Source organism: Euwallacea fornicatus, chromosome 13, assembly GCF_040115645.1.
Source record: "Euwallacea fornicatus isolate EFF26 chromosome 13, ASM4011564v1, whole genome shotgun sequence".
Taxonomy (NCBI): Eukaryota; Metazoa; Arthropoda; class Insecta; order Coleoptera; family Curculionidae; genus Euwallacea; species Euwallacea fornicatus.
In genome coordinates, this window is record NC_089553.1 from 4,661,766 (window position 1) to 4,676,175 (window position 14,410).

A 14,410-nucleotide genomic window follows, 5' to 3' on the forward strand; every position below is an offset into this window, starting at 1 on the left:
GGCTTCTAGGAGGAAATGAGAGAATTCCAAACTTCGCCGATTTTGACGCGTGTTAAAGCTGCGCTTGCGCGCAGTGTCGTAAACGTCTTTCCTGGCCGATCTGGGCGGCCGCAAATCCAAATTCTGTCCACCCTAACCGTTTTCAGCGCAGACTTTCAACAAACGTTTAGACTTGTCTGATTTGTTCAACCGAACACAAAAGTTTATTTTTTTGAAAAAACTCTGACAAGAGATTTCGTTGAATGTTCGTTCACAAGTGCGGCTTTTACGGAACGACACGTCCCCTCACTTTGAAAACCAGCGGATTGACGGTTGTGGTCCTGCGGCCTCCTGGATCGCCCGATCTGACACCGCTCGATGTTTATCTATGACGCCTTAGGAAAAACATGGTGTGCGCTAACGAAACACGTGAAGTCGAACGTATTTATGACAGTGTTGGAGCAATTGCGACGACAAAATACGAGACGGAGCCGGTCTTGCAAGCTGCGCCAGGTCCTGAGTACGACGAAGGAATCCGTATTGAGCAAATGCGACAATCATAGTTTATTTAAAACAGGTTAATCAAAATTATCGATTTGATAGCAAGACGGATATGTTCAGGGGAACACTCTGTATATTGTTTCGTCTTTAGGTTCCCCATTTGTTGGCATAGAATGGCGTGAATTTTCGACTTCAAACGTCCCCGTAAAAAATCGATGAGTGTCAGATCGGGAGATCTGGGTGGCCACTCAATAGATCGACGGCGATCTATCAATTGACGTGGAGAATGTTTGTCAAGAGACCCATGACTGGGAAGGTAAAGCGTGGAGGTGCCCCATTTTTTGAAACCATGTACCCTGGAGTATACATATACTGTCGTCATCTTCTACAGTTTAAAAAATTAATAGAAAATGTAGTTTCACAGATACTCAAGGTAAAAAAGGAAAAATGGGTAAAAAAATGGTCGACTCTGGACATAAACTTGATAAATTTAACTGGGGAAGTTTTGCTCGAAGTCCCTTTAAATCTTGTCGTAATTTGCAGGTGATCTAAATTTGGGAAAAAATTCCACGCTGACGGTCAGAATTGAGAATTCCTTCAAATGCGATGCCACTCGACCTACAGTGCCATTTGAGATCCCAAAGGTCAACGCGCCCCCTCGAAGGGGGTTGTTCTGGCGAATCTGCATTGCACGCTAGAACGTGTCTCCCTCAAACGCGTAACTTTAATCGCAGTTCGAAACGAACCGGGTGCAATTTTTTCAGTGGAACACCCCGTATATTCACGCAAATGGCCCAAACCCTCGATCTGTAGTCTCGTGGCATCGCGCAACGAGTCCCGCCAAGCAACACCAATCTCCGATTTTTCTCTACAGCAACAAGCGACTTAAGTCAGATTTTAATGCACATCGCACGAACGAATCGTTCAGTTATTGATTGATAACGGGAATGGATTAATTTATTTTAAGTTCACTGAATATTTTGTAAACGATTTAATTAATGTTTTGACGATTTTCGTTAAATGGGTGCGTTAGTTTCAATACAAAAACGGTCGTACTGAGATAAGCGACAGTGGGGCCCTCACAGGCTCCAACGATTGTGGGCACATGTTTTTTCCGCCACTAAAAGCATGAGATCGAACAGGCAGCCCTTTGCTGCTTTTAAGTAAAGTGGCGATTGGGAACTTATGGTAGAAGTCGGCCCCCTCCGCACCCAAACTCAACACGCCGGAGGGGGAAATCCGGTTCAGAAAATTTGCATCTCCCAACTGAAGGCTTCCGAAGGGTTCCCCTCGGAGTCTTCCTTGGAGGAGATATATACTTGAAACGCTAAAAATATGGGACGCGTGCGCGGCTTTCATTTTGAGACTGTGGGTGAGGGAACTAGTGTAGCACTGGAAGGTCCCGAAGAAGGTTCCGCTTTGACAGGTTTCTAGAACTAGAATTGGACCTACAGTTCTGGTTCGATGGGAATTAGCCATTTAGCGACTGTCATACCAAGCAACATTGAAATTCCTACGATAAATGATCACAAAAATGCGCGGTGCACTCAAGAAAAAGTCGAAATTTCGAACACAGCCGTCTCAAACAATTGACGGCGGCCGTATGATTGTAACGTAAATTTATGCTCAGCTACGATCCGACATTTTTTTTTTGTCGAACTATTAATTTTTTACTTTTGTCGTTCATTTTTTGTGCGTCGTGCTCGGAGGTGCGTTCCTCTCTCAAGTTGAATCGTGAATTATCCTAAGAGGACAAGTTGGCGGTCGCATTCGATTTAGCCTTGAGGAGAGAACACACCTCGAAGAACTATGAGTGATTTGTAGCTTCTGTGATTAAAAGGAGAAAATAATGATATAAGTTCAAAAATAGCCGTTCAATGAGAGCGAAATTAGATCGTGGCTGAAGATAAGTTTGCATTATGACCTTATGACGACTGTCAATGAATCGGGATGACTGCGTTCGAAATTTCGATTTCTCCGACGACTTTTCCTAAAGCATTCTTCACACTTCAGATACTCACCTTCCATGCGTTTAATTTAACTGTTGATTTTCGCATTTTTTCTCAATTTTTCTTAGCGACGAAGACGCTGACAAATGCATTACTGAAACGTTAAAAGACGAGTTTGCGTCCGAGCCTTTAGTGAACAGCAAAGGTGATCCTCAGTCAGGCTTAACTAAGGATAGGGTGCAATTTACATTTTAGTTCGTCAAAACACGATTTGAGATTCCACATTTTACCATCCAGAGCCAGTTTGGTGTGTTCCTGGCAGTGGATAAATCGAATAATTTTTGAAAAAAGCGGACCTTTCCTAAAGTTTCCGAAATCACAGTAGTTCCCTGCGCACGTTCTGTGGACCGGTTGGCGCATCGTCATCTTATTTTATGCATTAATGCATCGAGTTCTTCGTGCGTGTGGATGCTAGAGCGAGCAACTTCAATTTCGTTATTTTGATTTTGGCAAGGAAAGATTCAGTGAAACCCATTATGTGTCGATGGAATGTCAACAGTAAAGACATTCACGTAAACACATTAAATTGATAGAGGATAAGCAGACCTCCTTGCAATTAGATAAAGAAGAGCGTTTTTCTTATGCAACAAAAAACATAATTTGCATATTGAGTTACTCAGGATCTATACGGATTGAAATACGTATAAAAGGCCGTCTTCAGAACTCCAAACCACAGTCGAGCTTGATCCACCTTTGAGAGCAACCATCTACTTACGATGAAGTCCATTGCATTGTTGGCTTTCTTGGCCCTGGCGAGCGCTAACCCATTGGGCCTAAACACCGTTGGTAAGAAGACCTTTTCCACCTATTTTACGATTTTACCTTTATTTTACGACAGAGAAAATTACCAATAGTTCTGTTTCGCAGGAGTCCTGAATGGATTAAAAAAAGTGCCGCAGTTCGGCACTCTAGGCCAAGGCAACGCAATCTGGCAATCTCCGGCCCAACAAGCCTCGCAGCAAATCGCCCAAGAAATACAACAAGCTCAAATTGCCGTCCAGCAAAGAGGTTTTCAATATGGGGTAGGTCAGGAAGATATTGAATCCGTTGCTGCTCAACAAGTGGCCCAAGGAGTCGTTGAACAGGCTCTTCTAGCTAGGCAAGGACAGACCATCGAGGGAATCCAACAGCTTCAACAGCAGCTGCTTGGAAAAAGTAGCTGGGTACCAACCACCATGGGATACGGAATTCAAGTAATTTATTTAATTCGTATTATTCCATTAAATATTTAAAAAAAAAATCTCAGGAACCCACTTTGGGAGCAATTCAAAGCCTTAAGAACCAATTGCGATACCAACAACGAGTGGCTCCTCAAATCGTGGCAAGCTCTCAATTGGCCAGAACTCTTGAGACTGTTATTGATGCTCAGTTGACTAGTGAGAGTGTGGGAATTCAGCAAGGGCTCAAGGGAGATATCCAAACTCAAGTCCAACAACTGATCGACATCACCAACATCAAGGAAATTCAAGTGTACGTATAAACTATGTCGAACGAGCAACGTCATGATTTAAGGAAATTATAGAGAGATTACCAGGCAACAAGTTATTATTGACCAACTAAGAGTGCAACAGCAATTGGTGAACCAACAACTCGTCCAAATGCAGAGCCAAAGAGGAGTCGTGTTACAAGTGCCACAACTGCAAAACGCCCTTGAAGGTCTTGAACAACAGGAACAACAATTGATGAATCAAATCCTTGCCCGTCAACTCGTGATCCAGCAATTGCAACAAGCTTTGTGGGAACAACAGCAACAATTGCAACAAGACATTGTTCAACAGCAAGTCCAACTAGGGAATGTTCGTGTAAGCAACCAATGGACTGTTGGAAATTGGCCGAACTATGGCATTCAGTATGGAATTGGCAAACCACGAGTTGGACCGTTGGTTCAATATGGTAATGTGGGATCTCAGACTAAAGGGCCTTTCGCACAGCTTCCTTGGAGTTGGAACCAAGGCGATGTATCTGTTTAATACATAGTGTTCAAGATCTGCTCAATGACAACTATTGATGAAGAAACCTGCTGTAAATATTGTTTAGTTTAAATAAACATAAAGCAAGACTGAGAAACCTTAGTTTTATTAAACGTGACTTCGCCATAACATCAAGAAATAACTCTACATTTCCAAACAAAAAATTTAAAGAAAATTCATAATATGGGTATTCGGGTTTTTTAAACAAAACAAATATTCTAAATAAAAAACAGTGATAGTTTTTTGCAAATTTATATTTGAAAAAAGCTAAAACACAATGTAGTGTGTTAAAAACATGACTCAGAGAAGATTTATTAAATGAAAAATTTTAAATCGAAACTTGTACATGGAACCCTCTAACGTCTCAATTTTGAATTCGAACAGCAATCATTTCGATTTCACCATCAGGATTATTGTGCGGAAAATTTAAATGGAATTTAACAAATATCCTCTCGAACGTATGTTCACGACAAAAATTAAAAAAAAGGAAAATAAAGAAACATTAAAAAAATATAGTAAGTCACGTACCGGGTATAAGCAGTCATAACTCAAAACATCTTCTAACAAAAGTTGATATATATATATATATATATATATATTTTTTTTTTTTTTTTTTTTAAGAGCCAAGAAATCCTCATAAAAAATAGTTATAATTCAAAATTAAATAAATGCATTATCGACATTGGCAATAAAAAGGAAGAAACGCTCTGGGAGAAAACGTGAGTGAATTAAATTGAATTGGAATTTTTTTCTTTTCTCTTTTTTCCTTCTTTTTTGTCTTCTTTTTTTTTATTATTTTGATACCTTAATTTTTTTTTGTGTCTTCTCTTTTTTTTGTTATTTTGCTTCTTTAATATTTTTTTCCTTTTTTTTTGTGTCTTCTCTTTTTTTTGTTATTTTGCTTCTTTAATATTTTTTTCCTTTTTTTTGTGTCTTCTCTTTTTTTTTGTTATTTTGCTTCTTTAATATTTTTTTCCTTCTTCTTTGTGTCTTCTCTCTTTTTTGTTATTTTGTTTCTTTAATATTTTTTTCCTTCTTTTTTTTGTCTTCACTTTTTTTTATTTTTTGTTCCTTCTTCTTTGTGTCTTCTCTCTTTTTTGTTATTTTGTTTCTTTAATATTTTTTTCCTTCTTTTTTTTGTCTTCACTTTTTTTTATTTTTTGTTCCTTCTTCTTTGTGTCTTCTCTCTTTTTTGTTATTTTGTTTCTTTAATATTTTTTTCTTTCTCTTTTTTTTTCTTCACTTTTTTTATTTTTTGTTCCTTCTTCTTTGTGTCTTCTCTCTTTTTTGTTATTTTGTTTCTTTAATATTTTTTTCCTTCTTTTTTTTGTCTTCACTTTTTTTTATTTTTTGTTCCTTCTTCTTTGTGTCTTCTCTCTTTTTTGTTATTTTGTTTCTTTAATATTTTTTTCTTTCTCTTTTTTTTTCTTCACTTTTTTAATTTTTTGTTCCTTCTTCTTTGTGTCTTCTCTTTTTTTTTGTTATTTTGCTTCTTTAATATTTTTTCCTTCTTTTTTTTGTCTTCACTTTTTTTTATTTTTTGTTCCTTCTTCTTTGTGTCTTCTCTTTTTTTTGTTATTTTGCTTCTTTAATATTTTTTTTCCTTCTTTTTTTTGTCTTCACTTTTTTTTATTTTTTGTTCCTTCTTCTTTGTGTCTTCTCTCTTTTTTGTTATTTTGTTTCTTTAATATTTTTTTCCTTCTTTTTTTTGTCTTCACTTTTTTTATTTTTTGTTCCTTCTTCTTTGTGTCTTCTCTCTTTTTTGTTATTTTGTTTCTTTGATATTTTTTTCTTTCTCTTTTTTTTTCTTCACTTTTTTTTATTTTTTGTTCCTTCTTCTTTGTGTCTTCTCTTTTTTTTGTTATTTTGTTTCTTTAATATTTTTTTCCTTCTTTTTTTTGTCTTCACTTTTTTTTATTTTTTGTTCCTTCTTCTTTGTGTCTTCTCTTTTTTTTGTTATTTTGTTTCTTAAATATTTTTTTTCCTTCTTTTTTTTGTCTTCACTTTTTTTTATTTTTTGTTCCTTCTTCTTTGTGTCTTCTCTCTTTTTTGTTATTTTGTTTCTTTAATATTTTTTTCCTTCTTTTTTTTGTCTTCACTTTTTTTTATTTTTTGTTCCTTCTTCTTTGTGTCTTCTCTTTTTTTTGTTATTTTGCTTCTTTAATATTTTTTTTCCTTCTTTTTTTTGTCTTCACTTTTTTTTATTTTTTGTTCCTTCTTCTTTGTGTCTTCTCTCTTTTTTGTTATTTTGTTTCTTTAATATTTTTTTCCTTCTTTTTTTTGTCTTCACTTTTTTTTATTTTTTGTTCCTTCTTCTTTGTGTCTTCTCTCTTTTTTGTTATTTTGTTTCTTTAATATTTTTTTCCTTCTTTTTTTTGTCTTCACTTTTTTTTATTTTTTGTTCCTTCTTCTTTGTGTCTTCTCTCTTTTTTGTTATTTTGTTTCTTTAATATTTTTTTCTTTCTCTTTTTTTTTCTTCACTTTTTTTTATTTTTTGTTCCTTCTTCTTTGTGTCTTCTCTTTTTTTTGTTATTTTGTTTCTTTAATATTTTTTTCCTTCTTTTTTTTGTCTTCACTTTTTTTTATTTTTTGTTCCTTCTTCTTTGTGTCTTCTCTTTTTTTTGTTATTTTGTTTCTTAAATATTTTTTTTCCTTCTTTTTTTTGTCTTCACTTTTTTTTATTTTTTGTTCCTTCTTCTTTGTGTCTTCTCTTTTTTTTGTTATTTTGCTTCTTTAATATTTTTTTCTTTCTATTTTCCTTCTTTTTTTTTTTCGCTTATTTTGTTTCCATTTTATATTATAGTTTGAGAAAACATCATATAAAAATATTGCTTTGTCTTATGAGGTCTATATCGTGTTAAAAGAAAAACCCCTACTTATATTACACCCCGTGTATAAATTTTTTAATTTCAGATTGTTTTTAATTTGACAGTTGATTCAGTTTTTGAGATGTAGACGTGAAATGTGAAATATGCATTTTTGTTTAGCATTTAAACGATTGCATTTCATAAATGTTGGTCCGCATCTACTTTTCGATGGTCAAGACTTGCGTCAAAACAGTTGAGACTTTTTGGAAAACCCGAAGGTCGACAATGTACACAAAGTATGCCGAAGGATTTGTCATAAATCTGAGGCACCTTCACGAAATGGCAGTAAAGAAGAAACACACCGTCTGAATATCCTGAGAAGTCATAACTGCAAAATACTGATCGAAAAGTTTTATAATTTTAAGAAACAACATATGGTGGTTGTAAGACGTAAAAATCCTAGAGCCGACATAGAGCCAGTTCTCGGACTGCTGAGGTCCTTCAATCTCACTACTTGTAATTTTATGGCTATTGCAAGGCGACAAGAGCAAGGAGAGAGGGAGTCAGGAGCTCTGAATTGGAGTTTCCACGAGCAGCTGGTGGTCGACTCGTGGAGTCATCAGTGACTAGTTACTCTTTTAAAAGGAGAAATTCATTGAATTGTATTATCATGGACTCTACACATAATTGTAAAATGAGAAAATTAGGTAATAAAGTTTCTACGAAAAATGAAATCAAGTGATAATTAATTTTTCCTTAACCTGATAAAAACGATAGTGGTCTTTCGGTAAATGGGAACAGAACCAGCTGCGTAAGCAGATACCACTAAGTTGTATCATTGTTCAAGGGGATTGAAGAGGAAAATCTCTAGACCCTCCCACGAACGCGACCCTTTTTAGTTTTTTGCAAAAGAATTAGACCAACCAGCTCATTTGTGCAATGTTTTGTTGAAACAACAGCAAGAATTCTAACACAATTCAAAAGCAAACTACAAGGAAATGTTATTTTTGTTAGTAGCTAGCTAATGGATCGCTACTCAGTATGGAATTGCTAGACCATGGAGTGGAACTTTGATTTTATATGTAAATGTGGAACTCCAAACTAGAGAGCTTCGTGCCACTTCCTTTGAGTTGGAATTAAGGCAATTGATATGTATTATACACAGTGTTGAAGTTTTGCTTAACGTGGTAATGAAGAAATCTGCCGTAAATGTTTTGTATTTTAAATAAACGTATAGCAAAAATGAGAGAAGGTGAGTCTACTGAAAAAAAAGAGTTCGCCCTAAAGTCAAGAAATGACGATTGATATCAAATTAAAAAATTTCATAGAATACTTATGATATGAGAACATGAGAAGGTCTTTAGACTCATATTCTATATCTAAAAATAGTGTCAAAATTTCAGATTGCAATTTGACAGCTACTTCATTTTGGTACATTGATGTGAAATGTCGAACGTGCATTTTTGTCAAAAATTTTCACAATTCCAATTCACAACTTGTGCTCCAAATCTACTCCTTTTCGGTGGTCACTTTGAAGTTCCAGACCCTCTTCACCCTCTCAAACATATTTGCTTGACGCCAACGACCATCTGACTTGAGCTTAAACATGAAAATAACTAAAAACGTTCTTTAATTTTTGCTTTTATTAATATTTAAAAATGCATTCTGCCATATACAAGTCTAATCCTTTAAACGTTTTTCCTAATAAGCCCAGGAGTGTTGCCATGAGGGATAGCTGCCTTGCATCGTAAGCTTCTCCTTCATCTGTTCAGCAACAGTGTCTTGCAATACTTGCTCCTCCTTATGAATCAGGACTCGTTGAAGCTGCAACATGGCTACATGGTGGGCGAGCTGTTCTTTCATGAGATTGTATTCTTTGACGTGGAGGTGGTGGTGGACCTGCTCTAAATGGTGGACCTGTTCACGAACTCCGTTGGTGTGAGCCAACAATTGTTGAACTTCGATTTGGTGTTTTTGTTGAGCAACGAATTCTTGTTGTTCATGCAATTGTTGGGCCCAATGATGATGGTGGCTAATTTGACTAACAAAATTATTAATTAGTATCATTTGTTAACTGAGTTAATGAAAACAACTCACTTCATAATATCCTCCTTGTTGCTCTCGTCAATAAGCTTCTGCACTTTCAAGTTGAATACCTCAGGGTGGAAATTTTCAACGAGGGGAACAAAGACTCCATGGGCAACTCCTTGCTGTTGGACTAGACCAGCGGCCATTTGGGCCTCAACGCCGGTTTTAATGGTGTCGTGCAAGTGATCGTCAACATTATCTTGAAAGTCTACCATTTGTTCTTCCATGTTGAATTTACCCTGTGGGTGTTCCAAATCCTTTTGTAAATGATGCATAGCTCCGGAAACGACATCGGTGTTGACGCCAGTTTCAGGCCAGAAAAATGGCACTTTTTCACCCCAATTCAGAGATGGCGAGTGATCTAAGTTCAAACAAATTACCTCTGTACTTTAAAACGCAATTAACGGTGAACCCTTACCAATCCAGATTTGAGGATGCTGCTGCATTTTCCATTGCAAATTCTTGATGGCGCTACTGGTGTGCTCAATCTGGTCATAAATAGAGGGGTCGGCGACTTGGCGAACAATCTGGGAAGGAGTCTCACCGTGGTGTTCCCATAATCCCCAAGGGCCGGTGAGTTGATGAACACCTTGATTTTCCCAAGTCCTGAGAGGCGAAGCTGCGGCAAGAGCCAAGAAAGTCAAAAACACTGCGAGCTTCATATTTATGATCGGCTGAGCTTGCGGATTTGGAATGATTTGGAGAAGAAGTTGATGGCTTTTATATTCGAAACTTATCAAGTTTTTTCCTATTTTTGGTTGTTTTGTTCCCTTGTAAGATTGTTTCTTAGGTAGCAACAATTATCCCATAACGCCGAGGAGGATAATTGTTATCGCTAATTTTGTTAATTATCATTGCGGCAACAGTAAAATATTTATTAAAACACGTAAACATTTTTAATGCGTAAACAGGGTCAGTATTGTTTTTTAGAGGATCACGTTTGCTATCGTCGAGGACACGAAATAATCAGAAGACTTCGGGAGACGCATGCCTGGGCCCCATGCGGGTCTATGATGACTTTCAATTTTGGTGCGTATTAATACGACATAAAATTTCGTATATTAAAAAGAAAAGTATGTATGGCGGCGTCTCTGTATGCACGTCTCCGGATTATTAATTAAGAAAAAAGTAGTACGCCACTGACGTTCTTTTGTGGGAATATTTTCTCTGGTCGGGTTGGCGAATTCTACATTAAAAAGGTGCCTTACGCTTTTTTAGTTAAGTGGTCGGTTTTTAATTGAAACAATAAAAACCTTCTTAATTAATTTGTTCATTTTAAGAGTTTATTATAATTTACGATTTTATTTTAAATGTTATATATTTTATGGTTTATGACAAGCGATCTTTTTCATTCAGAATCGACCAGTCTAACGAGAAAAATATGAAAAAAATATATATGTTACGCATGGAAGTTATCAATAACTTATAATAAACGCTAAAAATAAACGAGGTAGTTGTGACGACTTTTACCATTTTGACCAAAAACTTCTCCATTAACTAGAAAAGCCTATTCAGAAACAGTATTCCCGAGCAAAAAATGTCAGTGGCGTGGCACTTTTTTCGTAAAAAATATCGAAAGACTTGTACGCAGGGACGCCACGGGTTGGGCGACGGAATCATTTTTCTTATTAACACACGGGATTTCGTGTTCGATTAACAAACAACACCAAAATCGAAAGTAACATCTAGAGTACTCTCTAAGAGGTTTAAAAATAGTGACTTGAAAAAAAAACATCGAACGCCCTGTAGCTGAAAATGTCGGCCGTTGCGGACGTACGTTCATACGAACTTTCCTTCGCAAAATGGTCTGAAGTGTTACGCATGAAAAATTGGCACCCCACTAAGGGACACCTTGTATTTCTTTGCCTTTTGGAAACTCTCTTCCACGCGATTTGGATTAAAACCACGGAAAGTTTTCCATTTTTCCATTTTTCCATTTTTTAGGTTCTTTAAGGACCCGCGTAGAAGATGCAAGAACGATGACTTGAAATTTTCTCACCTTCCGAGAAGATTAATTTAGAATTCGGCGTTCCTCCTTTAGCAGTTTTGGAGGTATAGCGAAAGAGGCAGATCGGAAATTCCATTCCGGGGGGGGAACATAGAAATAATTGGAGAGTGCGGCATAAAAATTCCTGTTAATTAACTTTTCAATTAAATCCATCTCGATTGCGGCACCTTTCAAACGCAGGCAAAAAAGTTTATTTGCCGCCCCATTTCTTAACAATAATTCCCCTTTTTCGCGCCGTAATGGAGGGATTCGAGTGGGAAAACTACTCCAGCTTCCTTCTAAAACTCCCGTCAAAATTTCATTTAGCCTGGAGTCAAGAAATTGGTTGCATACCGAAGCATTCGCACCCTCATCTCGGAGAGGCTACTGGGTCGACCTCAATATAATGCCTTCGACAGTCTATTAAGTGATAAACTGAATATTTCTGCAGCCCCCATCTTGCTTTAATTCATTTTTGAGCCCACAGATAGCACAGGGTCGGACCGGGGTGCAGCTTCGAGCCGAAAGAATTGAAATGAACGAACGTCGGGAAGCAGTTAAATTTCGACTTTGTTTACTTGTCACCTTTCAGTTATATTGAGCACGCAAATTTTATGTTCATAGATTTCACGTTTACGAATTTCGCATGAATACGTGAGCAGGCATAATTCTGTGCGTTTAGTGTCTGATGATGCCTTCAGGGGCGAAACTCGGGACGCGCACGACAAGCGCGCAGATTCAGCGCCTGAAGGTCCAAAGTATTTCACTGTATCGAACTATATACGGTTTTTTTCAACGTTGGAATTCAGCAAAAATTGAATCTGAACTAACCCGGACCAACTTGGAATTCAACTGTCACCGTCATCCGACTCATCTAGTAACGATATATTTTCAAATCAGTGATGGACATTGAACGGTAATGAATGGACAATGATCGATTTCAATCGGGGTGTAGAGTTAAGAACTTGAAGAGCTGGTCAGTGGTCAAGAAGGGAGGATAAGTAACAAATGATAAAAGATGAAATAACATTGGTTTCAATGGAAGTAAGTTTAACGGAGAGGAGGAGGTTCATGCACTCCGGTCCTCCGTGGGCTGCTGTAAATTTCGTGTAAGCAGAAAGGCACGAGGGAAGAGCTAAGCTGAAATGATTCTTTTTAATGCTCCTCTGGACGCACATAAAATGATCATATTATGCGGAAATACGAAGCATTCAAAAAATTACTTTTATTTTTTTAACCAGCGGCGCACAATACCTTTCGTTCACGACGTTTAGGGTGACATCAATGGGGACGCCACTGGCGAAAATGAAAGCAATATATTCCCTTAGGAAATGCTGATCTACACCTATTTCACGCTTCCCAATTTCCATTAAAATATTTAATGTCGGAACGGGCTCGTTCGGAAAAATCTAAAACAACAATTATTCTCACCACACTGTATTTCGGGCAGGAAAGGAAAACGAAGGAACGCATGCTCGCAGGGACTTTTCTTCATTTCAGGAACTCAAAGTAAGCGGTCGGCAAGGTTATTTTGAAACACCCCGTAGCGTGTTATATGTTACCCAGCATTGACGAAACATCGAAAAGTTCAAGTTCACAATGGACAATCGTTTAAAAAATCGTCGAGACTGTCGAAAATCGATAAAATTTTTCAAAATCGACACACAACTCTAAAACGTCGACATATTTTCTAAAATCGATCGCCCTGTATATTGTGAAAATGAGAGAAAAAATCCCGCAAAGGCACAAACTCTTGGCAAGTTTGCGACATGTTCAAAATCGTTCATATTGTTCGTAGTTTACTTTTTCTTGGACAAGTGGGATAGAGAGAGAGTCGAGTTCAGAAACCACACTCGCGCGTGAGCCTGAATTAAGTGCAGACTTGACCTTTCTTTCTCATTTAAAATACATGCGATTACTGAAAAAAATCAATTCAATGCTCAGTTCAACGCGTGCTCGCAATCCCCTGAGGTCTCTGAGTTTGTCCCTTTGGACCCCTGTAATGTTAAACAATTAAGAATCTTTTATACACTTTTAAATATTTCAATTTGTAAACTTTCCATTGGCTGCGTTTTCATCGGTGGTGGGGTTTTTACAGGTTTTTTTCCGATTTTTTCTCAAAAGGCAAATAAATCGATAGGAAAATTCATTCGAATTGAAATCTCCACATTTTTCCTTTACTAATCACTCTTAATTTTGTGCGTGCAAATATCGACTAAAAAAAATATATTTCTTAAATGTTTTTCTATTAACAACAAATAATAACTTTTTGCATTTCGCATTTGGTGTTTCCTTTGTCATTTTGGTTTGATTATATTTCATATTCGTTTAAATTAGATATTTTTTTCCAGCTTCGTTGATTTTTTTCTCACATGTTTTATATGCGAAAAGGACCAAAAGTCCTGTATAAATTCATTAAAAATTGGAGGAGACATTTTGCATGGAAATATGCTGGAACGCGCCAAATACTGTTTGTACTTCCGCCCTTTTCAACGTACCAAACATGTACACAGGATTACTCATGTAGCAGATAAATGTACTTCTTCATTCGTTTTCTTACAGAATCCTGAGCGTATTATGACGTTTTTAAATTTTTTGTTTTTTTTTTGTTTTTTTTTATGATGAATTCTGAAAATATTTCATGAAGCATAACCGAACTGAACAGTTTCGGAACAAAATTACAAAAAATAAAAACAGAGGCAGAACTATTAATATTTAAAAAAACAACAATATACACTAGTATAATCTAATGCATTAAATTGTTCGAACTGTGGCCCGTGGCTTTCCTGACAGTGGCCCACTCACAATTCAAAATCCTCAAGAGCTTTTTTTCTCATTTGAAGAGGCATTTACCGGGCTTTTTGACTAATTTCATTTATTAACTCTCCCCCACCGTTGAACTTGTTTAAACACCAAACCCTATGTCTCGGATGACCCCATAAAAAAAAGTCCGTAGGGATGAGATCAGGCGATTTCGCAGGCCACTCCAATTGCGAATACCTCAACAACTGTTAAATTTAACCGTTGGTATGTTGCACGGAATATGTTCGGGATTTCTCAAAAACGTCA

The 14,410-nt window shown here is 36.7% G+C and overlaps 2 protein-coding genes across 2 annotated transcripts; one reads left to right on the plus strand and one right to left on the minus strand.

Moving 5' to 3' along the window:
• Positions 1-3,150: 3,150 nt before the first annotated feature.
• On the plus strand, positions 3,151-4,556 carry LOC136343052 (zinc finger protein 853-like). Its single transcript, XM_066289419.1, has 4 exons — positions 3,151-3,275; positions 3,357-3,682; positions 3,736-3,959; positions 4,012-4,556. The coding sequence occupies exons 1-4, from the start codon at positions 3,206-3,208 to the stop codon at positions 4,457-4,459; spliced, it is 1,068 nt and encodes a 355-aa protein (XP_066145516.1). The 5' UTR covers positions 3,151-3,205; the 3' UTR covers positions 4,460-4,556.
• A 4,335-nt stretch (positions 4,557-8,891) lies between these two features.
• Positions 8,892-10,061, minus strand: LOC136342916 (putative mediator of RNA polymerase II transcription subunit 12). The gene is made up of 3 exons (XM_066289196.1): positions 9,773-10,061; positions 9,364-9,715; positions 8,892-9,307 (listed from the first exon to the last, which is right to left on the minus strand). Exons 1-3 carry the CDS (start codon positions 10,014-10,016, stop codon positions 8,968-8,970), a joined length of 936 nt encoding a protein of 311 aa, XP_066145293.1. The 5' UTR covers positions 10,017-10,061; the 3' UTR covers positions 8,892-8,967.
• Between the last annotated feature and the right edge of the window lie 4,349 nt (positions 10,062-14,410).